At 40.7% G+C, this 27632-nt stretch overlaps 2 protein-coding genes across 3 annotated transcripts in view; both read left to right on the forward strand.

The window, feature by feature from the left end:
• Window positions 1-5187: 5187 nt before the first annotated feature.
• rbm44 (RNA binding motif protein 44) lies at window positions 5188-15965 on the forward strand. 2 transcript variants are annotated; one of them, XM_073474047.1, is made up of 19 exons: window positions 5188-5593; window positions 5881-5908; window positions 6000-6106; window positions 6554-6628; window positions 6710-6764; window positions 6867-6931; window positions 8899-9190; window positions 10403-10817; window positions 10892-10953; window positions 11042-11191; window positions 11383-11548; window positions 11651-11685; window positions 11797-11872; window positions 11980-12097; window positions 12176-12307; window positions 12859-12929; window positions 13081-13154; window positions 13444-13663; window positions 15264-15965. In XM_073474047.1, exons 1-19 carry the CDS (start codon window positions 5368-5370, stop codon window positions 15555-15557), a joined length of 2661 nt encoding a protein of 886 aa, XP_073330148.1. In that variant the 5' UTR covers window positions 5188-5367; the 3' UTR covers window positions 15558-15965. The 2 variants fall into 2 exon arrangements, with proteins under 2 accessions (XP_073330148.1, XP_073330149.1); XM_073474048.1 differs by having other exon boundaries at window positions 11045-11191.
• A 1124-nt stretch (window positions 15966-17089) lies between these two features.
• The window catches only part of itgb5 (integrin, beta 5), a 59739-nt gene continuing 49196 nt past the window's right edge, over window positions 17090-27632 (forward strand). The window contains exons 1-8 of the mRNA XM_073473480.1: window positions 17090-17677; window positions 19544-19629; window positions 19792-19999; window positions 20159-20408; window positions 21241-21409; window positions 23253-23414; window positions 26871-26966; window positions 27070-27159. Of these exons, the coding sequence (XP_073329581.1) occupies window positions 17599-17677; window positions 19544-19629; window positions 19792-19999; window positions 20159-20408; window positions 21241-21409; window positions 23253-23414; window positions 26871-26966; window positions 27070-27159 (1140 nt within the window). The 5' untranslated portion in view covers window positions 17090-17598. The remainder of the gene's footprint in view (window positions 17678-19543; window positions 19630-19791; window positions 20000-20158; window positions 20409-21240; window positions 21410-23252; window positions 23415-26870; window positions 26967-27069; window positions 27160-27632) is intronic.

Below are 27632 nucleotides of genomic sequence, written 5' to 3' on the forward strand. Positions count from 1 at the left end.
AGTATACTAACTATTCATTTTTATATTATTTTTATGATAATTATTGACATGCACTTTTAATGTGTCTACATGTTCTGTCCTCTACCACAAATGGGCTCTCAGAGGACATCAAAGATTTTCTAATGTAAGTTTAATCACAGGGTTGGATGTTCAGTCCCTCACTCCTCCTGTCCTCCTGTTGAAGTGTCCTTATGTTAACAAGACCCTGAACCTGAAACAGCTCCCAAAGTATAATGTTGTGGCCAAACAATATAAACTGTTTGGAGTGTAAAATGTGTGTAATGTACTGTAAGCATAACGATCTCATTCTAAGTCAAGCTCAACAGCCTGACCTGGTTCTCCTCATACAGGCCTTTGAGCTAATTTCCATCTGATGTGACAGGGGTGACAAAAAAATTCATTAACACTGCTGAGCATTACTTATGGAAACCAACTGTTAATGAGCTGGTTTGCTGTTAGGATTACATATCTGGTTTAAATGAATAGTGATAACTATGCCATAAGGTGTTTTTGCAAAACATGCTGATAAAACAACAGCTTGTAAAATGCTGAGAAATGAAAATACATTGTAATAATGGTGTTAATTTAGAGACGGAAAGTTGATAAAACAATCTCACCACAAGGTCCATTTAGTCGTCGTTTGAGAGCTTTCTATTTTACACAGTCACAATCCCAATCAGTCCCAATCTCAGAAGATGGAGTGTGTCCAGTTGTCATGAAATTGTACTGAAGAAGAGCAAATATCATTTTTTCTGAGCACATAAGGACCACTCTCAGTCATGAACGTGTGTAAAAGCTGAGACTGAAAGTGTCTTGGACAGTCGTTTTATTCTTGGGCAGAGTCCATGCTCACACTACCCCTCTCCTCCTCGGAACAACTAATAAATGGACCTTGTGGTGAAATAGTTAAAAGTAGGCCACATAAGTTTGTTGGATTTATTAGCTCTCACACTAATGTAGCGTGTGTGTTAGCTGTTGCAATGGAAAATAATACTTTCCCTCTTTACCACTAATAATTAAGATACACAGTCAAACAGTTGAGTTACATGTGTTCTATTTTTGTAGATTTAAGTTTCTCTGGTGTGATATTGACTTTGTGACGTGTAGATGACACTGGTGAGTACGTGGTGCCAGAGACTAACCATCAAACTAACTCCATCAGTTGAGAGCTAGTTTGCTGGCTTAAAAACAGGAACATAAAACATCTCCAGCTCTGCTCTGTAAGACTTTCACAGTGGTAAACAGCACTTTGCAATAGATAGTCAGCGTTCCCTGTTGCGGCTGAATTCTTCACTGCTGCAGCTTTCTTTCTTTCTCTCTTTCTTTTTTTCCTGTAAATCGTGGGTGTAGTGTGGGAGTTGAGAATTGAAGCTGTTGTTTTTCACTCCAAGCTGCACACTGAATTTCTACGACTACGGACTAATAAGGTGTCGAACTGAACTGAATAGCACTAAAATAAAAAAGTAGCACTCATCAGATTTGTGCATGAAAATGTCCTGGTGGAACAATAATACTGTCACTATTGAATCCTGTGACTCTTAGACATGCTGACGTCACAAATTATATAATTGTCTTGTGTTGGTAGAGAACCACAACAAGAGGCTCTTTGAATGGTGTGCGGGGGTGTCGATCACTGACAGTCAGGGAATAGAGACTCAAGCTATAAAGTTATGTTTATTTCAGATATGACTTTCCTTTTAAAGAGTGTAATATATTGAATAATACTTCATTTGGTGAATTTCCTGGTAAGGTTCACATGGTTCTCTGTGTGAGACAGTGACCCACAGAAGAGTGGATGAAAATATGCAGGAGAGGTTTAAATGAGGCTGGAGTTGTTCTGCTTCTGCTGGGCTGCACATCCTCCACTAGATAGCAACAGGTGTGTTTGTGGGACAACTCTGTACTATAATGAGTGTATTAATTCAGCCGTGTACACCAAAACTCTAACTATTATATTCAACTTTATTTTTCAATGCGCAAAACTTTTATTTTTCAGAGCCAAACGGCTTTACTAATTCTTTCTTTTACACACAAAATGCCATGCTTACATCCAGCAAAATCACATGCAGTGTTAGACTAGAGTCAGCTCATACACTGTCAGAAAGAGTTGTACAGCAGGGGAACATTTCTGTACCCCAAGCTACAATCTATACCAGGGGTCTGCAACCTGCGGCTCTTCTGCCCCTCTGCAGTGGCTCCATGTGGCTTTGACATTTTACATGGAAATGAAAAACATTTTTTTATTATTATCATGATCACTGTTTTAGGCCTACAGTGATTCTTACATTCTCCAACAGTAAAAATGTGCAGCCTACACACAGAATTGTATCTGTTCTATCAAGTTGTGATTAATTGAATGATCCTGAGTTAACACATTGTGTTTTATGCTCAAGCCCGAGAGTTGATCACTGTATGTGGCTGAGGACCAAAAAGAAAGATTAACTCACACTGAAATGGACTAAAAGACAATTTAAACTGTAGTGTTTTTATTTTTTTTAGTATATTTTTTAACCTGTTTAAATCTAGGCTACTGCAATGTGTTTTATTTATTATCAAATGAGGCTACTTTTTTTTGTACATTTTCACAAACACAGGGAGGACCTAAGTAGGTCTGCACATATAGTTCTGTATTGCTACTACATTTCTATGTATTGTAGGCTAGTTCTTTTGTTTCATTGTTACCACATCATAGTAAACAATATTAATATATAGTATTTTTATGGCATTTCTTGTACTGAATGTGGTCTGAGTAACTTTTTTCTCTATCAGTTGTATGAGGTTTAAACTGGAAAACATGTAAAAGACATTAATACAAATGTTAAAGAAGAGGGATTGAACCCACACTGGACTCAGTCATGTTAGATTAACAAGGCTACTGTGATGAGGAGACAGTTGTAGCAGGACTTCTACAGAGAAGAGATTACATGCTGTGTAAGGAAGGGTTAATGATACAACTGAATGACACAAGAAGGATGTTTAACTGGAACAAAAATGCCATATGTGAGCAAACTATTAAGGTTTGGATGGGAAATTCCCACAATGTAATTCCCCTAGTAAATGTTAATAGGCATGCTATGTAATATTCTGTTCAATAGAACATTTAGTGATGTTGGAACAGAGTATGGGTTTCCCCTGTATAGGGGATAATGGGACTTTAATGAACAGGCAAAGACCTTTCAGTTGACTAGGATGATGACTGGGGTTTTAAAATATTTAAAACATTACTATTACAGTATCAAAATTTCAAATACATTATTTAGAAATTATAAAAAGAAAATCTGCCACAACTTGGACAGAGAAAGCATAAACGTTTTTTTACGATTTGATGAGAAGAGTACATTTGGAGAAAATAACACATTTTAGTTAAGTTAAGCCTGCCTTGTTCAATGCAATGTCTCAGATTTACCAAAGAAACCCACCAAAGTAGATAACTAATAGTTATATGATCATGTTCTTCACAAGCCTCTTTCCAAAATGTCATAACTGAGGCCAAACTTCTCAAATGCAAATGTTCAATCACAAGCTGTGGTACAAGAAATGTACCTGAATGAAAGTTTTAATTGAAATTGGAAAACTTTTTAATAAAAGAATAAATGAACAAGATGACAAATCTGAGCTGCTTTTACTGCCAGCTTCCTGTACTTGACAGACAGACAGATAGATAGATAGATAGATAGGTAGATAGATAGATAGATAGATAGATAGATAGATAGATAGATAGATAAAATACTATATACAATATAAAAAACAATAAAATAGTATATACAATAAAATGTTTAAGTAGCTAGAAAATTGGAGATAGCAAGTAAAATAGAATAAAATAAAATAAAATAAAATAAGGTAGGAATGATTTCCAGTGCCGTTCCTTTAGCCAGCGGGGTTGAATGAGTCTGTTGCTGAAGTTTAAATCATTAAATGTTAAGTGCTATGGTTACATTTCAGCCTGTGCCAAAAAAAGACTTCAAGTGCTTAAAAATGTGAATAAGGTACAAGCTAATTAAGGCATCATGATCATAAAAGTGTGGGGCTTTTGCTGAGAGGATGTGAGAAGTGAGGTGTGTTACTGTAACTAAATGTGACACAAAATCCAAACAAGACCTGTCTGCTAACTGCAGCGACACCAGCTGGCAGGCAATGTCAGTAGGCTATTATTAAGACAAGATTATGTAGCCTAACTTTTTACCTTAAAATAACAGCTTCAAAATCATTTGATGGTACAGTGTCTTGTAATAGGGCGAATGGTGTCTCTGTCTGGGCCACTCCGACCCCCATCACTATGCATTATGTAACTTCAGTGAGAGGGTAGGATCACAGCGTTACATACATGTAACGTAATGATGTAATGAGTTTTGTTTGTAGTCAGCACCTACATTATATCTGACAAATTGTTACAGACCTGGGATTTGTATTTATGACAGTGCTGCTGCACTCAGAAACTGGGGGGGGGGGCGCAGAATCACACAAAATACCAACTTCTGCATATTTCTTTAAAGGGTATTTTCACCCAAATTACAAAAAATATGCATAAAATTTTTTCTTGCTTAGCCTACATCTTGTGGTAGCTAATCATGGAGACAGTATGGGTTTGATTTGCCCATGTTTTCCCACCAGTCACACTGACACATCTGTGAGCTGTATCTCTAAACTGTACAACAGTACCAAGTGTCATGCTTCTATGGAAAAGGGAAAGATTTTTTTTTAAAATATCCCCTCCAATATCTAGTTTTGTTACCACGATGGACCTGAATTCACCATGACCTCTTCACCTGAACAGTTCATGATGTAGTGTACTACATCATGAACTGTTCAGGTCAAGGATTAATGATTCATTATAATCCTTGACCATCAGAACATAGGGGAACCTTTTCTGTGCTATTACTTTTGGTTCAGGAGATATTTACAAAATACATAATTCAGTTATGGCAGAAAGAAAATGTCCAGGGCCCCAAACTGTACAAGTGTACCAAGTTTCATGCTTTTTATGAAAAAGTGAAGGATTTTTCTCATATCAGCTGGACCAGTTGGATGGACGCCACTAAACTCAAATGAAGACATGTTGGATCTGCCCTTTAAGGCCACAAGCTCTAACATGCCAGTTATCAATTAAGTTAATTGGCACATTGTCTCAAAGCAAACAGCTAGCTAACCTAGACCACCTCCACACGGCTGACTGGACCCAACATACTGCAGCGGAACCGAGTAAAGCCTGCAGCGTGTTGTACAGAGGCGGCCATGACACAGCAGGTGACGCACTTCAACACTTAGCTAGCTAGGTTAGCTTCATGGTTACTTTAGTGGCTTATTGTCCGACATGTGTGTATCCTCAACGAGCTAACATTAGCCGTTAACGTTCATGCTTCAGTACTAATGGAGCAGTACTATGTTGTCGATCTCAGCCACTGTTCATTTCCATTTTGGCCGACTATTCCGGACACTGAAGCCAGGACTGCTTTTCAGACAGCGTGGTCAGCGTTTCCGTACGCGGTGCCGTACAATGCGCCTGTCCCCAGACCAGCCCACCATGCGGGCGTGGTGGGGCCTTCTCAGGTGATACCTCACCTTTACAGCACGGTGATTGAGAAGCCACTTCGACGTAAGTAACGTCCAAGACAATCACGTCACTGCTATTAAAACAAGATGTCTCTTTAAAGTTTTTATAGTTAAGTTAATACAGCTAAATATTTCGCTGTGTCAAAGATATAACGCTAACTAACGTTACCTACAGTAGGCTAACAGTGTTTTCTGACAGTCTGTTCCTGAGCTGTAGCTTCATTAGTTAACCATCCAGCTAGGTAAAAGTCTGAGCAATAATGTCCTATTAATAACAAAAGTGGGTCATGAAGCCATTCATCCGTCTAACTGTGGTTTCCTCATCAACAGGAGAGAGCAGGAGATTACTTCTGGACAAGTATGCACTCTACATAACTCTCTCTTTCTCTATGTTTAAATGAGCATGAACAACTGTTAATAACATGGAGCTATTGTTGTGCATTTTGCAGCTCTGTATTTGATTTGGTCTGTACTCATCGGTACCTTGCCCTAACTGACCCTGAGCTGCTGGGTTGGTATCTCAGACTGTGTCCAGAGGACAAGAAGATCATACAAGGTACAGCATGTGTCAGCCACAGCAGGCCACACTCACTGGCTCTGTAGCAGCAAGGCTGACCTGTCCACAGTCTAACACCTGTGACATGTCACAGCTGACATGAGTATTTGTGTTATATTTGTCAATAAAGTAATTCTTCATCTTTACTGAACATACAATATGTACTAGATTTATACTAGAAAACATCTATTGAGAAAACTGCTCCATTAATGGACAAGTACATTTATTGTCACAGCACCTATCATCCACAGACCTTGTTTTCAATCATGCAACATTTAACACCTGTAGTCCTTATTTTCATCAAATCTAAACTTAATCAGTGTGTATTGCCTGTGTCCACCATTGTGTTATTTAGGGGATGGAAATGTTGGTATAGATGGCAGTCACATTTCATGTGTTAATATTGTGAAATCCTGAGTCACATTGATTCATTCTCCTTTCTCCTAGATGAAGGGGGGTTTCACCCCTTCCTGCAAAGACACCCAGGCCTAGAACTGTCAGGGCATCATATTTATGTGAAGTGTAAGTCTGGTAAACTGCTATAACCTTCTAACAGCTGTGTACAAATGAAAAAGTGACAGTTTCTCTTTACAAACAATGCAGATAACATTGGAAGTACCAGTCCTGCCCAGCCATTCGTGGAAATCAACAATCATACGTATGTCTGACACTAATGGCAGTGAATTGATAACATACTGCATCAAATGAATCAAGGCTATATCATTTTAAAGTGATTTAATGTTGAAACTTTTGTTCTCAGATCTGAGATGTTAGGAGCGACAAAGTGCAGATGTGGCAATATACAAAACTGTCACACACTGCCAGGTGATGCTCTTTATTCTATTTTTTATCTGGTGTGTATATTTTTGTTTTTTGGTGTCACAGAGCTCAGAAAGAAAACTGATAGTGAGCATTATTAGTATCATTAGAAGACAAATTGACAGCATTTTATGACTAATGACCAACTGGTAGAGAAAGGGAGGTGTCCTGTAGCCTATGATTCTGGGCTCATCACTGTGGGATCACTTTCACTCACTTTATAATGGACTTTGATGAACTGAGTACACTAAATATGATACAAGCACACAGTTTTATCTGCTTTTGGCCTATTAATCGAGTGATGCCGAGATCGAAAAGTGGCTAAAGGTATGTCGATTGCTGCTCAGCGGCATATACCGATCCCTAGACTGGTATACCAATCCTCAGAGTGGTGGCCAACGGTATGTCGATTGCTGCTCAGCGGCATATACCACCTGCTCAGCGGCATATACCGATCCCTAGACTCTTATACCGTTCCTCGGAGTGGTATGCCGCTGATATTCTACCGAAACATGACGGTATGTGCCGCTAGACAGTTATGGTTGGACACACACACACACACACATTGATTGACAATAGTTAGAAAATATCTCAATGTACAGTGAACATAATACATAATATGCCACAATGGTTAATGTTTGGCGAAGTAGATTTTATATCAAGTAATTATTATTGTGTTCTCCTAATAAAGGAAACCTGTCAGTAAGTATTGTTTAGTTGGTTGTCTCAAAGTTTCTGCTATCGATTAGTCAGCCTGGCTACGGTGGCTGGGCTAACAGTAGCCATGTTAGCTAAGGCTATCTCTTTCATTAGCTTTAAGTAGTTTATAACCACAAATTTAGACATATTACTTTGGCATCATATCGCAAGAATCCCACGTGTAATTACTGTCTATATGCCTACATCCCACCAACATAATATCCAAAAGAAATACATAGCCTACGTTCCTTTATTCATGGCAATGTGTTAAGTTAGCATTGTCAAAAAAGACTACAAAAATGTATACATTTACAGCAGTACTTGTCGTAAAACCAGCCCAGTGGCATTATATTTGCATATCCATCAGGGGACGGTACCCATCCAACAGTCTTTCAGAAGCATAACAGTCTCTAGCGGCACATACCGTCATGTATCGGTGGAATATCAGCGGCATAACAGCGGCATACCGCTCCGAGGAAAAGTATAAGAGTCTAGGGATCGGTATATGCCGCTGAGCAGGTGGTATATGCCGCTGAGCAGCAATCGACATACTGTTGGCCACCACTCCGAGGATCGGTATAAGAGTCTAGGGATCGGTATATGCCACTGAGCAAGAGGTTTATGCCACTGAGCAGCAATCGACATACTGTTGGCCACCACTCCGAGGATCGGTATAAGAGTCTAGGGATCGGTATATGCCACTGAGCAAGAGGTTTATGCCACTGAGCAGCAATCAACATACCTTTGGCCACTTTTCGATATCGGCGCTACTGTATTAATCAGGGAAAATACTTGCGCTGAAGTGCATAGATGTTAACATGATGATAACCAGATGATTTGCAATAATAAAGTGTTTTGAGAGATACCAGTGAGTCATCAGCCTGCTGAAAAGCCTCTCAATGAAAACCCTTTAAATTACAACACATCAGACAGAAGCTTTGTTTGGAGAGCTGCTAGCTATCTGCTACATCTCCATCCACTCTCTTTCAATTACCCAGCATTCATTTTACTACCACTGAGTAACTACTACCCTAAGTCAAAAATTGTGACTTGTGGTAAGTCTACAACCTAAGTCCAGTGGATAAATCAACTGTCTTGACACTGTACTACGAGCGTTCTTGTAGAAATCATTGAAAAACATTTTAGTCTAGTGATCTTTGTCTGGGAAACTGCCCCCTAATAACAACCAAAGATTTTTTGTTGACAGCTTCATAAAAACCCAGTTTTCATACTAGTAAAGCATTAACTTACCACGTGTTTTCTCCTCTTGCAAGAAATGGCCCATTCACATCTAGACCTGGAGATGTGTCCCAATGATGTGAGGGAGACTTTAACCCTGCTTGGCTGTTGCAACAGCAGGGATGGATCACAAAACTATCCTCATGAGGAAATCTACCACATGGAGAGCAGTAGCAGCAGTGCAGCTGTGTGCAAGGAGCGAGCAGCCTTGGCGAGCTCTTTGTCTGTGGACATGGAGCTGGAAAGATGCAGACAGGGGGGAAAGCCTGAGCTCAGGAGCCAGTTTGCAGTGACAGAAAACCAGAGTGCTGAAGTCAATCCACTATGGTGAGTATGCATCTTATAGCCAACATAATATGTAATATGTTCATTTTTTGCAGCTCAACCATGCCAATCTGAACTCTCCATTATCTATATTTTGGTAGGACTGGACAATATATTGATATTATATCGTTATTGTGATATCGTCTTTGATTTTGGATATCGTTCTATGGTAATATGGCATGAGTGTTGTCTTTCCCTGGTGTAAAAGGCTGCATTACAGTCAGGTGATGTAACCTTCGGGACTTACCAATAGGGCTGGGCGATATAATGACTGTTTGGAGGTGTTATTGATAAGATTCAGACGCTAAATGTGGCATTTCATCTCCCTCCTCCCATTGTGTTCACGTTACAACACCGCTGTTGTTTGGAATCATCTGCCCCCTCAAGTGGTTGCCAGTTTGTGCACCATCTGATGTTAGTTGTTAACTTTGCTAATGTTAATTGGTGTAGTGCTGCTCTGCCACTTTTTTTTCTGTGAGAAAGTGACGAAATAAAATGTTCAGTTTGAATAATCCGGTGGAAAATCATATACATTTTAAGCACTTGAAGTGATTTTTCAAAGATGTCATGTTGATATTTTAAGTCATGCTCTGAGCAACATGCAAGAAAATGTTCCTCCTTAAAAGATGAATTATCAATTTTTCCAGTACTCAGTTAATTTGAAAGGCCATGGAAACCAACTTTTTAACTCAAACTATAATGAACATACTTGATACCTTTATACTCATGCTACAGTTTTATTCCCTGTAGGCTTCTGCAAAGCTTTCAACCTCGGCATACAGCCCTGTCATGTATTTTATACAGTTTTTAATTTACATGTTTGTATTTTTTTTATTTTGATCCCAGTCTCTTTAATAAAAGGGTTTGTGACTTCTCAAATGTGGCTTTGACATACAACTAATGATTTAGTCTACTGCATAGAAAATACCTATATATATATATATATATATATATATATATATATATATATATATATATATATATCACTATTGAGCATAAAAATATATAAATGTTGTATGTATCTCCCAGCCCTACTTACCAGACTGTTCTACTTGTTATAATCATTCATTATATCCACATTACTGATGATTATTTATTTAAACTCCCATTGGGTTACCAGTTTGTTAAAGTACAGCAGTTTCAAGTCTACTGCCTGTGTTTCATTGCAGTGTGCAAAATAAATTCTTATTATGAGCAACATGTTTCATGATACAGGTCAGAGTGGCCAGCAAGCGAGAAAAAGTCTCCTTCTGTAGACCATGATGAGGTTAGCTCAAGCCTTAAAGATCAGAGTGACAACATCTGCAGCATCATGGAGGATGATCTGAGTATACTTGCCTGTCTGCCTATCGAAGATGTGGAAGCGCATAACAGTGGGGATCACTCAGGTCCAGTCACCAGTAGTAGTGAAGCACTGGCAGCCAGCAGTGACACTGTGAAGACTGTCATCAAGATGAACACTGCAGAGAAGTGCACCTCCCCCATGCCCTGTGTTACTGTCTCTGACATTATGGTTGGCACTGAGCCTGCACTGTGCATGTCAGGCTTCACCCAGACTGAGGATCCAGAAACATCTGACAAGCATGTCATTACTGAAGTCCACATGGCAGATCTGGACTATCTTGCTGAGGTACGGTCGAAAGCTGAGATAAATCATTATAGTAGCCGCAAGAAAACTCTCTGAACCTCTTTTAAACATTTCAGGAGTTTATCAAACTCAGGATGGTTAAACAGGAGCTGAGAGTGCAAAAAGAGAAAATGAAAAGGTAATGTGTCAGATACAGTCTATTTTAAATGTGCCTTCAAAGAATTTCTGCCACAGTACTTACATTTTTAATTAATACATATTTCCAGCAGGGCTTGTAGACTGAAAAAGGAATGTGACTGTATCCAGCGTGCTCAGCAGGCAGAGCTGTGTCTCCTGGCCCTGCAGTACAGCATGTGCACACAGCACTGCTGGACACTCTACTATATCTCTGCTGAGGGAGGCCAAGTCACTCCACTGTAAGGACACATCAATCACTACTAAGTAGTTTTTACTTGTATTACTGTAACCATGGCACATTGACTGAGACAGTTGATGGCTGAATTATATCTGTCCAGATGGATTTTTACAACATGAATAAGCAGTGCAAAAGGAAGGCAGCTGTTTAGGCTGACTGCTATTTACTTGTATCATTTCCCCTCTTCTGTAGGCCAAAGAACCCTCCTGGAAACATTGTAAGTGTTATGCAAAAACTGGAATCTGATTATAATCAGATGAGAGATAAGATCCTGGCAGGGGTTCCACTGAAGGAGCTCAAGCCTCTGTCTGTTGACTCTGAGAAGATAACCACAGGAGCACGTTACATCCCTGCAGAGGTAAGACTCAGTCTACTAACCCAGAAATCTCTAAATACTTGTTGATGGCTACACATACTTGAACCACAGCTGTAATAGTAATTCCTCATTGTCCCTGTTTAGATCATTGATGATGTGTTGGGGAAAGTTCCATCTTGGTATGTTAACACATACATGCATGCATGTCTGGTGGAATTCAATTTCAGAAGCTTTGCAGATTGGGCGTTGCCTTTCTAGAGACTGTAATTTTGTTTCGTCTGATTTCCAAGGAGCTCCCAGGAGCCACATAATCCATCAGGTAAAGGAAATGGACGTCCTGATGATCAAAGCAGAAATGGCTGCCAGGTACGCTCACAGACTCAGGCGTCAATAGAAGAGTGCTACTAAAATCAAATTCATGAGCATTCTGGTGTTGTTCTGATTTCTGCTAATTCAACCAATTCCCATCCCAGCACAGTCAGACAAAGGAGCAGATCAAGAAGAACTGCAAAGAGAGGACAGCTGTCACTTTAGTCCCCCATGATAGAGATGCTATCCATACTGCAAACAAGCACGAAGAAAAGCAGACAAGTAAGCCAAAAAGCCTCCTCAGATTTTGAAGTAATTACCTGCGAAGTAGTTAAGAAGTGCCATTTTTTGTGTGGACAGAAGCTGCATGCAAAGAGCTCAACACAAGCGAGGCGTGGTACGATGCTGAAGAGGACCTGGAGCCTGCAGGGTCTGCAGTAGCTGCTGAGAGGGGACAGGATCCAACAGTGATTACTGAAGATGCGACCAGCGGTAAGTGGTCAGTGAATGTACAGGAGGGTCCAACAGTCTGAGACCACTACTCAAAGTACTTCTACTATGCATTTGTTTGTAATGTAATTTTTGCCAAAAGTTGAATCTTTGAAAAATGTCAGTACATTTCCAAATGTCTTTGTATTTGGTATATACCCTTTAAGGACTGTCACCTGAACATGTATGGGAGCAGTTGAAGACTGAGAGAGCCAAGCATTCTGTTACATCACAAGAAGCTTCGTTTAACACTGTCAAATCATGCTGGGATAACATGGGGGGATCATGTTTTGCACAAACTTGTGGGTTCCATGCCAGCTCAAGTGCATGCTGTCATTAAAGCTAAAGGGGGACATACCAAATACAAAGATATTCTGAAATTTAAATTCACTTTTCACTCAAGTTTTTAAGCTGATATTATCATTTGTAATGAAATAGATAGTATTACATTCAAAATAAATGCAGAATATAAGTATTTTAACTACCCTACTGCAGCTAAAGCACTTTTGACTTCATTTTAGATCGAATCTTTAGTAGTGAATTTGTGTTTACAGCAGAATCAGCCAGTGGTGAACCAAAGTGCTCAGTACTCTCTGTTTCCAACCTGCCCAGTGATGTGACAGAGGTGAGTTCTGCTCAAACATTACCATGTGAAAGTAGTACTCATGAACACAAGTGTTATTATAGTTGTTAAATGTAATACAGTATTAATATATACTGCCATTATAGCCAGCAGATGGCAGCACAGGCTCTAATAAAAAAGTTGTCCTTTCCAGAGTGACGTGATGCTGTGGTTTGAGAAATATCATGCCTCTGAAGTCAGCATCACTGCTTTAAAGAATGATTTGAGGTGAGCTGCTGCTCTGCTTTCTGATCATAACACATTACTGTCCCTCTATAGTCATGTGTTGTTCCATCTCGCAGTCACAAATGTTCGTCAGCTCTGCCATGCTGTATATGGAAGGCTTTGTTACCTGTTTCGTCTAAAGTCCTTATTCATCTGCATCACTTAGCAATGTCAAACACTTCATGCAGCTGTTAAAGCACAAAGTTCAAATGTCAAAACAGCTAGTTGCTTCCCAAATGGAAATACTCATGTCAGTGCAACAACTACCTGTCTCACTGGCTATGTTCTCTAGAGTTGCCATGGTGATGGTCGGTGGACCCCAATCTGCCGAGGCTGCAGTGAGAGAGCTGAATGGCTGCAGCATGCAAGGCCATACTTTGCATGTGGGGCACATCATCAGAGCCATTGGTGGGAGCCACAGTCAGGCCTCAGCCTCCATCAGTGGCCCTCAGTGTTCACAGGACGACAAACCACAAACCTCCAAGACTGAATCCAGCACCACTGACAGACAGGTGAGAATATGAGGAGAAAAAGTAATAATGTTATTAATTAAATCTGTCAAGAGAAATCCGGACAGTTTTTGTAAAGAGGGTTACTGACACTGTTTTTAGTAAAGCCAAGGCCTCTGACAGTTCTTGCTGTGTGGCAAACAAAAAAAAGCTGTAACAGTGCATGCAGAGTTTATCTGCAATTACAACAACAATAGATTTATTGTTTTAACCAATTTTCAAGCAAAAAAGGCCAAACATTCCCTGATTCCAGCTCCTCAAATGGGAGACTTTGCGGCTTGTCTTTGTTCTATATGAAAGTGAACTGAATATTTTGAAGTTTTGGACTGACTGTCAGATACAACAAAGTAGTTATCTTTGTTTTATCTTGGACTCTTTAAAAATGATGCAAGACAATTTTACTCTTCACTTATTTCTAACACATTAAAGACAAAATGATCAGTTGATTTATCAACTTAAGATTGTTGATAAAGAAAATAATCAGTAGTTGCAGCCCCCCCCCCCCCCCAAATTACGATGGGTTTGTAGAATTCAACGCTGATTCCAAAACAGTTGGGACGCTGTGTAAAACATAAATAAAATCAGAATGCAGTCATTTGCAAACAAACTGTTTTTATAGAAAAGTTTCATGTAGTAAGATACAATCACGTGTTTGACGGAGTGGTGAACCTCGCCCCATCCTTGCTTGTGAGCGGTCGAGGCTATGATCAGACTAAAAGCCCAAATCTGTTTTCCAGATTGTATCCAATTTAATTTTAGGAAGTCTGGACAACAGAAAAAACACATGAAATTCGATTTTTTGCAAATTGGATCCAAGCCAGATTTGGAGGAGATTCGAAATGTGATTAAAAAATCTGATTTCTACAGATGCGTTTTAGTTCGGCACTCCGGCTGCTTACACCGGATTTCGAATTGTCTTTTGTGTCACTCGCAGCGCGACACACAACGATAACGTCAAATCCAGAGAGACGAAAGTGCATGCGAGCGGCTGAGCAGAATCCAGGTTGCTACTAGCAGAGCGGTATGGTGACAACACAGAGTACAACAGTCTGTGGAGCCACACTGAAACAAACTCTCTGCTCCATGACTTGATGACAGTGTGAATGTTTGGATGGTGATATGATTGATCATGCTTTGGTTTTGAAGCTGCGTCAACAGTGTACAGAGTTACTGACTTGTGCGTCGTTACCATAAAAAAACATGCAGATATGTTGGACCCAAAAATCCAGTCTCATTACTTGCAAACAATAATGGAGACGGTCTGTCTTTCAGATCTGATCTGAAAGGTAAATAAGATATTCCTGCTCTGTGAACATAGCCTGAGTCTTGTGAGGTTGCATTCATACCCCATTCATACCCAGTCATGACACTATCACCTGTTACCAATGAACCTGTTTACCTGTGGAATGTTCCAAACAGGTGTTTTGGAGCATTCCACAACTTTCCCAGTCTTTTGTTGCTCCTGTCCCAACGTGTTTGAAACGTGTTCTGCTTGATGGTTTGCACAGTGTACTAAGTTTTTTGGACTCTGTTTTTTATGCTTTGGGATTGATGCATTTTCTGCTCCTCCGTTGTTGAGACAACTCTGTTCTCTGTCCTCTAGTTGATAGGACAGACACCGCCTAGCTCCAGCATCAAGATCGGGAAGGTGGTCTGCATTTCCCCCACAGCAAAGGGAATCTGTGTGCCCCAGCACTATGGCACCATGGGCAGCTTCGATACCTTGATGGCAGAGCTGACACAGCACCACCCAGACGTTGGAAGGCAGAGGATTGTGGAGGCTCTGGTGGAGCTGAGGGCCATGCACCAGGGCATCCTCAGTGGCTTGCCCCTCGGGACCATCAGGGAGATGACCTCAGAGCTTCTGACCAGGCCTGCGATTGCAAAGCAGTTGTGAGGAAGCTCTGCTCAGTGCTTCAAAAATGTCAGTGATTTGTTGGAAGTTAGTTGTTACAGTAGCATCACAACCCCTCAGGCTTTTCTTTGCAACACAGAAGAAATTAATCTAAAAGGAATTGTGGCCTAAAGAAGTGTTCTAAAACAGTGTTACTGTCTACCACAGTGTTTATCCAAGAAGCATCGGTTTGCTTTTGATTTTTATTGAGTGCGTGTTTTTTTTTTTATCTTCAATCTAAAGTTGTCACATTGAAAGTGTGAAGGCCTCACATGGTGCCTCTTCTGACAGTTATTCAGTTGTAAAAGTGTATTTCAGAAAACTGTTTTTAAAATGATGTCTAGGTTTGCATACAGTTATATGCAGCAGATTTGTGTGTATTTTCTGTTCTCTCTGTAATTAAGAGCTGGCATTAAAATATTGCTTTCCTCCACCCTTGTTGTGTGCCCCTCTCTGTATGACTTCAGGTATTTATTTTTTTTTATAATAGTCTCATTGGATTGACCAGTGTACTAGGGTTTGTTGCTGTAGACAGCAGCCACCAGGAGAGGAGCAATGTGACCTATGATCAAACTTCAAATGCTGATTTTTTAGTTAGGAGGTAAAGCCATGTGAAGACGGCTCCATCTGACCCAGAGTCTGGGGAGGAACAGGTTGCATAGTAACTAAGTACATTTACTCAAGTACTGTACTTAAGTACAATATTGCACTTTTTACTCCACAATATTTATTTGATAACTTAAATTACTAGTTTGTTTGGCTCTGATGCATGTGATCTGCAAAGTAGCACATTTTTTTAAATTAAAAAAAGATTACTGTAATCAGAAAAAATGCTGAATATCTGATTGGATAATGGGTCAGGACAATAATCAGTTGACCTTGAGTAAACAGTATGTACAAGCATGTAAATATATGTATAATTTACATGTACTTTTGATAGGTAAGTACATATATTGCATGGAAATTACGTTTGATATTTAAAGGATAAGTTCACCCAAAAATGAAAATTCACTTTTCCTGACGGAAAGTCAGGCCTGAGATTGAGCTTGTGCACCAACCTCAGATGGAATGCATGCTAACACTCTTAGCCTAACAGCTACAGTGATTAAAAAGGGTATAAATAATGTATGTAAATAATGGTGAGGAGATAATGACTGAACTTTCATGTTTGGGTGAACTTATCCTTTAATTACATTTAACATCAGATACTTTCACTCAAGTTCTGTGACTTTCACTAATACCAGAGTCATATGTATAGTAGAGTAGAGTACCTGTTCACATTGGAAATTCAACAGCCAGTCATGCAGCTGTGAACCCCAGCAACAAGTAATGGCCCCTGACGGCTCCTGGTGCAGTTCTCGGGAGCCACCACTAGGTGTCCGCAGCCGCTGGCGGGCTGTGCGGGTGTCAGCGTGTCACGGTGCCAGCAGTCCAACCAGGTAACGAACGGGTTAATGTAATCCTCAGTGGGGAATGGGCGGAGATTCCAGCTGGGACTCGAGCCGGACAAACCGACAGAGCAACACATATCTGTGGAGGAAAATCAGTGTCGCGGTCGTGTTCATGTGTTTGTTTATCCAGTAGGCCTTTTTTGTTTCAGCTCACAGTTCACATCTAAACAGATTCGTGACGGGTTCGGGACCGAGAAGAGCCGCGAGACTGATGGAGAAGTTTGGGAGTTGCTGTCAGCCATGGGTGAAGTAGTCGAGACGTGGAAGGCAGCAGAGGCGTCCCGACAGAGGCGGTCAGTGAGCGGACTGTAGCTCCAGCAGAGCAGCGGGACCGTGTGGAGCGTTCACGGTCTGCTCACAGTGAAACAATGGAAATGTGTCTGCTGCCACACGGAGCCTTCACTGAGAGCCTGTGTGCGCGCCTCCGTGCAGCTGACACGATCTGAGCGCACTTTACTGTCGTGGTTTGCGCACATCGACAGGACTATATCCAATGAGAGCTCTGGTGCCACAGTAACACATTGGTGTCAGCTGCGAACAGAGGTACAGAAGTGGTATTTGACAAAGCGCTGATAAACACGCAGAGTGGCACCATGTGGAGCCCGGGGACGTGGATGTGGAGAGCGGCTGTGTGCTGCATGCTTCTGGAAACATGTCTGCACGGTGCCAGAGGTAGGACAAAGCAGCACATTCTCTATTCTCTGCCTGTGTTTGCAACATCAGGAGCCTGTGAGCCAGTGTGTGTTGTGTGGAGCCACTGTAAACTGGAGCCACATGGAGGACAGACAGGAGTCATCACTTGGTTGTTGTTGACGGTGACGAGATGGCTCTGAGAGATAAAAAATATTCATTCATTCATTCATATATTGACTGAAATCCTCCTCCTTAGAGACAAGCAAATGTGTTGCATAATGTATCACACACACACACACTCACACTCACACACACACACACACACACACACACACACACAGGTCCCTATAGGGAATATAACAACAAGAAGTAAGGGCTTTTTTTTCCTGAACGTAGCAGCCTGTCATTATATCTACATTACTGCTGCTTATTGATCAAAAATCCCTATGTGAAAATCTTTTGTCATAATGTGTGGCAATCACAGGGTAACTCATGACAATGTTCGTATCACAATACAGCGACTGTAATAATTCATACATTTCAAGACAGTCATCTAACAATACATCACAATCTCTGTGTAACTGAAGAATACAAAGTACCCCTGAAAAGGCAAAGTGCTGGAACTCTGTGTGTATTCACACAGTTTGACATGATATGTGATGAAACAATGTATAAAAGGTGCACAGAGTCTGAGCTTAGTGCCTCTTTATCACACACGCTGACTGCAACTTGTCCGTGTGTGCCATCATTCCAATGAAAAATAGCCATGAAGTGGCAAAAAGCAAAAAGCTAGGGATACAAGAGGAGATACAGGATACAACTAGAGGATACAACTATAGCTACAAGAATAATCATAGATCCAGTCTGTGTAAATGGAGTTTACAGAAGTTTACACAACAGGGATTCATGAAGTCTTGACCAGTGAGTCAGATTATCAGGTGAATCAGTTTAGTACACCTGCATGTTTTAATAGAAATATTGATATTTGGCACCAGTGTATCCGTACTCGTAGAGGAAGTGATGCTATATATTGCAAGATTGATATTTAAGTGCCAATATTCATCCCTACAGCACTGAAACAACATCAGTATCGAGGTATTTCGTCCAAAATATTGTGATACTTGATTCTGTTGCCCCAGCATTTATGAAAGGATTTCAGAATACTGAGATGTGTTGTGTTTGGTGATATGGTCTAAAAGTATCACAATGTTATTTTAAGGCTGTGTTGACCAGCCCTATGTTCACCTCATTTACATAAACAGATCAATAGTAACACCAGGAACATCTTGAAACAAGACCAGAGCTGAATAAACACCTCAGGCCCACAAACATGCTGTACAGTAACAGAAACCCTTGTCCTGAATTAGAAGTTGTTTTTTTTGTAATTTATTTTATTTGTTTTTCTATTTTTAAACAGCCAACTGCAAAGTAAGTCAACACATTACAACAAGTGAAAGAAGAACAGTTGACAAAAAACAGAACAGATGTGGGCTCGAGTCGTGCCAAAGTGAAAAAACATACAGTGTGTATTACACTAAAATATGAAATGCGTACAGGATCAACAAAGTAGCAGATTTTCCTTGAGACAGTAGAAATCTTTTCATCCCTTTATGGTTTTTTCTATCCGTTTTAAATATCAGACAATGACTTCATGTAGCTTCCTTTGATTAATGATTTGAAAGAGGCAACGTCCTTCATCAGTCTGAACCATTCATCAAAGACGGGCTTTGTCGGACTCTTCTAATGGCGGCAAATCCTTGAAGCGCCAGTAAAGCCTGCGTAGTTTTTTAGATACACCTGGTGATATACAAGCCCTTTTACTTAAGTGATTGTTTTTCAGTTTCAGTCTCAGCACTGTAACCATCGCTGTCTGTGATCTTTTCTCACTCTCACACCTCTTCTCAGGTCTCAACATGTGTATGAGTGGCAGCGCTACTTCCTGTGAAGAATGCCTCCTGATTCACCCCAGCTGCGCCTGGTGCGCACAAGAGGTACAGCCCACCTGCTGCATTATCTTTATATACACTGTACAGTCTCCACAGGGATGAAATAATGATTGTTGGCCACATGCGTCAGGACATTTCAACCCTTTATCATGTTTTCAAGAGTTACAACAAACACTAATCTGAGGTTTGTTTCTTTCCATCCTTCAGGACTTTGGGAGGGGGCGGAGTCTGACGTCCAGGTGTGATTTTATTCAAAACTTGCAGAGGAGGGGCTGCGGGGTGCAGTTCATCGAGTACCCCACCAGCAGCATTTCTGTGCTGAAGAACATGCCCCTGAGTTCTACAGGCTCTGGGTTGGCCCAGTATGATGTCGTCCAGATCATGCCTCAAAAGATCTCTCTCAGCCTGCGGCCGGGTGAGTCCTCTACACACGGAAAACCATTACACATGCATGAGAGAAGGCACAGTTAAAAGAGGAAAGTTGTCTTATAAATAATACAAAGCGTCCTTCCTCGACTCCTGCGTGTTTTTATGAGTAAACCAGCTAACTTCTTCTCAACACCTGCTCATCCAGGAGAGCAGACGTCGTTCACGCTGCAGGTGCGGCAGGTGGAGGACTACCCAGTGGATCTCTACTACCTGATGGACCTCTCTCTTTCCATGAAAGATGATCTGGATACCATCCGTAACTTGGGCACCAAGCTGGCGCACGAGATGGGCAAGCTCACCAGCAACTTCAGGCTGGGCTTTGGGTCCTTTGTGGATAAAAACATGTCCCCCTTCTCCTACACAGCACCCAAGTATCAGGAGAATCCGTGCAATGGGTGGGTAGTGGAGAGGGATGATGCTTTGGTGGCTTTGGATTAACATTCTTTTGGGTAGATTTATATTAAAGGTATGCAAAAAAATATAAAGGTTTTTACGTAGGACTGTATGTGAGGTTGAGCTTAAGAACTCTTCTCTGGTGACATAAATGTGACGCGGTAGATGAAAGCGAAATCCTGAAATAATCATTTACTCTACCACGCACAGTCTATTTTTGCACATTCATGAATCATGTATAGTTAGAAACCCTGCTGTTGCAAGAATGAGGGATTTTTCATGTTTGATAAAGCAGAGTGGGTGAGTGTTTCTTCAAAATGGCCCCTCTCCTCTGGGTTGCTGATGAGGGCAAACTGAAAGGGAGCAGAACAGATAGAGGGTAAAAAGCTGTGGCACACGATGTTTGCCCTGGAGGTGAGGCTGCACTGCCCTCACTCAGCGCCCGCCATCGCGCATCACTTCCCATCTAGGTTATGGCTTTGGTTGGGTGTGTGTGTGCATGTGTGTGTGTGTCAGTCACACACAGTGAAGCACAGCTGGACAATATTTAAAGAGATAGATGACAACATTTTGACCTCTAAGCAACCTGGCTCACTTCTACTATTCCTGGCCCCATTTATCTGAGGAAATAGCGAACATTCAGATCAACTGGATCTGTAAGAAGGTCTGAGTTTACATTTTAAGCCAAAATGAACCATCAGTGACCCTTTAAATCTTTTCATGAATGCTGTACAAATTAAGTCAGGATCATCGTGTTTTGAATGAATACAGATAAAAGATCTTTGAATTTTGTCCTGATGGCCTGAATCTCTTCTCATCTGTCACCCTGCGCAGATACAAACTGTTCCCCAACTGTGTCCCCACCTTTGGTTTCCGCCACATTCTCTCACTGACTGATAAAGTGGACCGTTTTAACGAGGAGGTGCAGAAGCAGATGGTATCTCGCAACCGGGACGCACCAGAGGGCGGCTTTGACGCCATCCTGCAGGCTGCTGTTTGTAAGGTGACAAGTGTTTAGCTTTCTCTTATTTGAATGATCCCTCTAAGTGAACTCTTGCCTGCGTTTAGTGACAGCTCACATTTGGTTCAGAGAGAGGACATCCTTGTGACAAGCAGCTATTTGCTTGTTAATTAAAAGCACCAGGGGGTATAGACAGGAAGCGCAGTCTGGTGCAGCTGGTTAAACATGAGGACGAGTCATAACTCTGTTTTCCTCTCCAGTTTAATTGTTTTCTACAGGAAGAGAATGACTCCCTCCAAGTAGCTGCTGCCTTGTAATTTAGTCACGCTGCACTATTTCAAACAGTCAGTGGAGGCTGGGCTGGGTCTGTCCCAGAGCCTCATTGATCCGTTTAGTTTTGTTTAGTTTTCTGTTTTTTAATTTAATTCAGTGGAAGTCAGTTCAGCAAGTCAATGTGAAGGTTATCTCATGAATATGACTTAAAATGAATACATTGAATTAACTAGTTGTGTTTTCTCCAGAATGGAAACTGTTTATTAAATGGGAGATAAGGCAGGAGGCTAGCTGATTAGCTGCTTCTTTTTATTAAAGAAACAGTTCACCCAAAAAATGAAATTCAGTCATTATGCTTCAGTCATGCTGATGGAAAGTCAGGTGATGTTTTCGTAGTCCACAAAACATTTCTGGAGCTTCACAGCAAAACAGCACTGCAGCATTCTCCTAAGCAACTGAGGTAGATGGAGACTTGTTTTAAAATGTAAAAAAAACAACCCCCAAAAAATAGGTCATTAAAAAGGCTCCATATAGCTCATGTGGCATAATCCACGTCTCCAGAAGCCCCAAGAGATTCCAAACTGATTTGAAAATGTGTTATTTACACTCTTTTTTTTTTCTAAGCCGAAGTCTTCACTGTAACTGCTAAGCTAAAAGCGTTAATGTTTTAAAGTGTTTGAGGTGGATGCACAAGTTTGACGGCGCGTCGAGGGTGTAAATCACATCTTTTCAAATCAATTTTCGGATCTCGAGGGATCATTTTAAAACAAGTCCAACTTGTTAGATACACATGCCTCGTCCATGAGTTGTACACAGTGTGTTTCCTTGCTACATGATTGCTTCCTTTTTCGCCGGATGTCCTTAACAACAGGAGATAGCTCAACATATTTTCTCTTTTTGTCACAGTTACTCTCCAAAGATGCCTCTGATAAGGGCACTATGTACTGTACCGGCCCAATAATGAATAAAAGAATTAGACAATCCCTCTCTTCAGTATGTTTCTGTAGTGTTGTGCATTAGTCAGCATGCCTGTTGTTTCCTCTTGATAATGGCCAGGACCAGGCCTGTGGCAGAAAACTCTGGCTGTTGTTACACTCTCACTGTTTTGTGTGTGTGTTTGGATCAGTGGTTGTCAAGCTTTATGAAAGTGATGATCCATAATTAAAGCCGGACAGATATAAAAGGCTGATATTGGCCTATCATATATATCGGTATCTGCGTATATGGTTTCTGATATGTGCTGAAAACCTTTTGTAGAGCTTTGCAATGCATCTCATTTTAGACAATAATATGGACAACCACATTTTAGCCATCATTGCAAAAAATGTGTGTATATATCAGCGATATATCACATTTTTTGCTCCCTAATATCCCTAATATGGACATCGATATCCATGAGTTTTGAGTTAAATGACCTATAGAACCAGGATTAAAGCTATTTATTTATGTGCTGACATGCTGTAGCTTTTATCTGTAATGTAAATGTCTTTACACATACTGGCTCTAATAACTTTCCTTCGGTGTGACCCTAATAACCAAACCAAACAACAGTAAGATTAGATGTATCATGTAGCTATCTTCTGGTCCTAATCCTGCTGTCCCATGTGACCAGAGCGAGATCGGTTGGAGAAAGGAGGCCTACCACCTGCTGGTGTTCGCCACAGACGATGTCCCCCACCTCGCTCTGGACGGCAGGCTGGGCGGCCTCGTCGAGCCCCACGATGGACAGTGTCACCTCAATGACAAGAACGAGTACAGCGCCTCCACAAAGATGGTGAGAAGAGCTGCTTTCTCTGTTTGGCTCATAAACAAAGCAGCATTTTATATTGGAGATGGATGATATGGTTTGAAATAAAGACACTTCTACCATCACTTGAACAAATTGATAAACTTTATAAAATAAAACATTACATTAAACTTGTGTTACCTCAGAAAACGCCACGCTGAATATGCACTGTTGTGATATTTACACTAGCTAGTGAGGAGCTCAGTGGAACTATCATAGATCTTAGAGCATCAAGTCCACCCTGCAGCTTAAAATTCCATAAGAAACTTGAAACCTGGAATTTACAGTAACACACTTTGCTATTGTTCAACAAAGCTCTGGTATTTTTCCTGACAAAGTCCAGCTGTGAATACACATTATAACTTCCATTGTTTACTCAAAGAATGACTAAAAGTTTAGTCTGATATGTTGAGCCTGCTGCCTCTGATGACAAAGGTTTTTATAATAATAAGCCAACCTTCCAAAGATGTCTGGCTCTACTTGGCTCTTATCCAAACCTGTTTTACTGGAAGTGAGTGTTATGTTCAATATGTTTACTAAATCATTCTTTTATTACAAAGACAAAACTTGAGTAAACTCAGCTGAAGTAGACTGAGGCATTTTTTAAATTCTTATCCAACCCGACACCTTGAGTGCCACATGCTTATTAATAGTATGTGGTAATTGGAGAGGGAAGGGCCGACACACACGTCCACACCTGGAGGCTGCTAGTAAAACCACGGAATAGACTGTTTCGCCTGTAAATACACAGCTGAAGAGGTGCACAGGTTTCTCTTGGTAAACTCAGGCCCACATTTTCAACCAAACCCTCCCAACTGACACACAGTCACCATGGAGCCGGTTTGATATGAGTGGTAATCAGGCGCCAGAGGACTGTATTTGTTAGCACACAAAGAAAGTCTTTCACGACTGATTCTGCAGTATCTGAAGACGCCAGAGAACTAATGCTATAAAATATCATATCATGTGGATGACAGGGTACTCTCATTTAACAGGAATTTTGAAATTAGTTTTTTCTGGTTTATAATCTTTCTTAAAGTAGAATTTCAGAGAATTATTGATGGCTGTGTTGAGTCTGTTTAGACCTGGCATTAACATGCATCTCAAGTGATCAGGTCACAAGCGGACAGCTATAAATACAAGTGTAAACAAGCACCAAGACGTTTTGTGATCCAATCACGCAGTGTATCCCAACAAGGACGTCATCAGTGCAGGGCATGAAGGTTGTTATGGTGACAGGACGCCCCCTGCAAAACAAGAAAAAGCCACAACAACAGGCAGAATGGATTACACACCGTCTGATTTCCATGTGGTTCACCATGATACAAATGACATGTTTGGGCTCTCCTCACCGGCCACTGTTAGCAGCAGATGTTTGTGAACTCACCGTCTGTTTTAACTGATCCGACCACTGAACTAGTAACCAAAGTATCACCAGACTCCCTCAAAGAATCGTACAATTTTGAGAGTTGTTGAATGAGCATTGTGAAACAGCAACAGCACATTCTAAACCATTCATAGTGTCAGTTTGTCACAGCATCGCTGTGCCAGCCTGTCTTCCTCTGTGTTTAAAGTGTGTCTTACCTGCTTGCTGTTTGAACACACTATTTCAAATGATTTCACCATTTAGACTAAGTTTATAACAGAAGGGTCAGGGTTATTGATAGTAAACATGTCATATTTAACCAATACATTAAACAGTAATCAATATAGGTTACTTCTTGGAGAAAGTCCCCAGACTCCCTTAGAAAATCACTCAGTTTTGTGAGTTGTTGAGTTAAGAGAAACCTTTTGAAATGCTGTCTTTGACAAATTCTTAATTCTTAGTATTTTGGCCTTTGTAAATTCGGCAGATGTTATACATAAAGATATTTCGTTTTCTTGTGTAAAAAACGCTCTGTGTCCGTTTGTCTTCGTGGTGTTATTTGTAGATAGAGAGGCGAAGTGAGATCTGAGTGATGTCAGTCGAGACACATGCCGTGATGCATGTTAATGCCAGGTGTGAAGTGACAGACTTAGAGCTGTCAACCTCAATTAGATCACCCAGGACACATGTTGATGCCAGGTCTCAGAAATTCTGTTATGAAAGGAGAGAATTTATCTTGAATAATAATTTAACTTTGACTTGAGTCTGAAATAAAACTCTGAGTAGGGACTAGTGTCATCAAAGATAATACTATACAATACTGGACATTTCAAACTGTTTCAGTACTCATTTTCAACAGTATTGATACTGATACCAGCTGGTTGTCTCTCTGACAGCGAGTTGACACACACACACACACACACACACACACACACACACACACACACACACACACACACACACACACACACTACTGCAGACACACAGTACACAAGCCTTGTTATATTTACCTTTGAATAGAAATCAAAAATGTTCTGCCCTTAATGTTATGTAGATTTTTTCCTGTGGTATCAAACATCGTATCAAATATCAATATTTTTCAAGGTATCACATCGAAGTTAAACATTCCAGTATTGTGACTGAATCCGTGTATCATTCGTTCATTCGTTTTTCAAAATAAAACCAAAAATAAGAAAACGAAAAAACAATTCCTTTTCTCAGTATTCGTTTCCTAAACTAAAATGAAAAAACGGATAACGACTCGTTTTTTTCAGTTTTCGATTTTATGCTCAAATGAATAATGGAAAAAACGGATAACGAGCGTTTCCCGTTTCATGTTTTATCCCATTTTGATCTGAAAAAAGTTCAATGAGCCGGAAGCGGAAGTGACCGTCTCTGTCTCTGTACTGCGAGGGCGCGCAAAACAAAAATAATGGCAGGACTTGAGGATCATGCAGATATAATTGGACAGCTTTTTGGGGATGGTAAAACGCATGCCGAGATTTCTACCACGCTCTGGTAACGTCAGAGAATTGACTGGCTCTGCTAACGTTAGCTTTGCTCCAGGCCACTTCCGGGTGACGGTAATTTCCGGTGTAGGTACCAAATGCTTGCAACATGAAACGGGAAACGCTCGTTATCCGTTTTTTCCATTATTCATTTGAGCATAAAATCGAAAACTGAAAAAAACGAGTCGTTATCCGTTTTTTCATTTTAGTTTAGGAAACGAATACTGAGAAAAGGAATTGTTTTTTCGTTTTCTTATTTTTGGTTTTATTTTGAAAAACGAATGAACGAATGATACACGGATTTGACTGAAATGCATCCAAAGGACAGAACCACATCTGAAGGTTTTGGTCTGTCTAGCACTGAAATGTGATAACATGAGCTCTTGTCTTAAGGAAGAAACCACACCCTCCTCACCTCTGGTGTCAGAAGGCCAGCAGAGCAATGTAAACACAACACTGGGGTCAGAAGTGCATCCACATGTGGTAGCTAGCTTCCTGACTAGGAAGTCTGTATATAGTATTTGTGGACAAAAATACCCATCATGCCCGTGTCCCCCTCTCTCTCTGCAGGACTATCCCTCTCTGGCTCTGCTGGGGGAGAAACTGGCAGAAAATAACATCTTCCTCATCTTTGCAGTGACAAAACGGCTGTATGTTATTTATAAGGTAATTTGATTTGAGAATGTTATCATAAAGCACGCATGGTTTTATTATTTCTTTCTTTATATTTAGGCAGCTAACGGTGTCTCCTGTTTCTTCCCTTACAAAGAATTTTACAGCTCTCATACCTGGAACCACAGTAGAGATCCTGGACCAGGACTCCAAGAATGTAATTCAGCTGATCATCGCAGCTTATAATGTGAGTACAGAAAATCTGTGTCCAGTTTCCTGTTTGTGTTTGTGTGGGAGGGAGGGAGGGAGGGAGGGAGGGTGAAGTAATGACACAGAAAAAATAGAGAAGAGAGATAAGAAGGGGGGGGGGGGTTCTTGAAAGTCTTCCCACTTCTGTGACACAGTTAATGAGCCTCCAGCTGACATGGATGGCTGCACACACTGGATTTCTCATTTCGGTGGAGGGGTTGGGCGGCTGAAGTGGTTTTAACAGCTGACTTTGTAGCAAATTAGATACTTTTCACCAAGATACTTCTCACAGGGAAAGAAATGATTAGTTGACAGAAAAGGAATGAACAATTTTGATTAATGGAGTTATCACTGAAGCCACTAACCAAGCACAGATGTCATGCACTTTAGTTTCAGCTTCTCCAATGTGTGGATTTGTCTAATATCTTTGGGTTTTGGACGTAAGGGCAGCGACAAAACAAAGCATTATGA

The sequence above is a fragment of the Pagrus major genome, chromosome 9 (genome assembly GCF_040436345.1).
Source record: "Pagrus major chromosome 9, Pma_NU_1.0".
Classification (NCBI taxonomy): Eukaryota; Metazoa; Chordata; class Actinopteri; order Spariformes; family Sparidae; genus Pagrus; species Pagrus major.

Coding starts and splice junctions, on each gene's coding strand:
- rbm44 (XM_073474047.1), top strand. CDS start 5,368: ATGGAGCAGTACTATGTTGTCGATCTCAGCCACTGTTCATTTCCATTT. Junction 6,765..6,866: donor GTGGAAATCAACAATCATAC/GTATGTCTGACA, acceptor TTTTGTTCTCAG/ATCTGAGATGTTAGGAGCGA. Junction 13,664..15,263: donor CCAGCACCACTGACAGACAG/GTGAGAATATGA, acceptor TCTGTCCTCTAG/TTGATAGGACAGACACCGCC.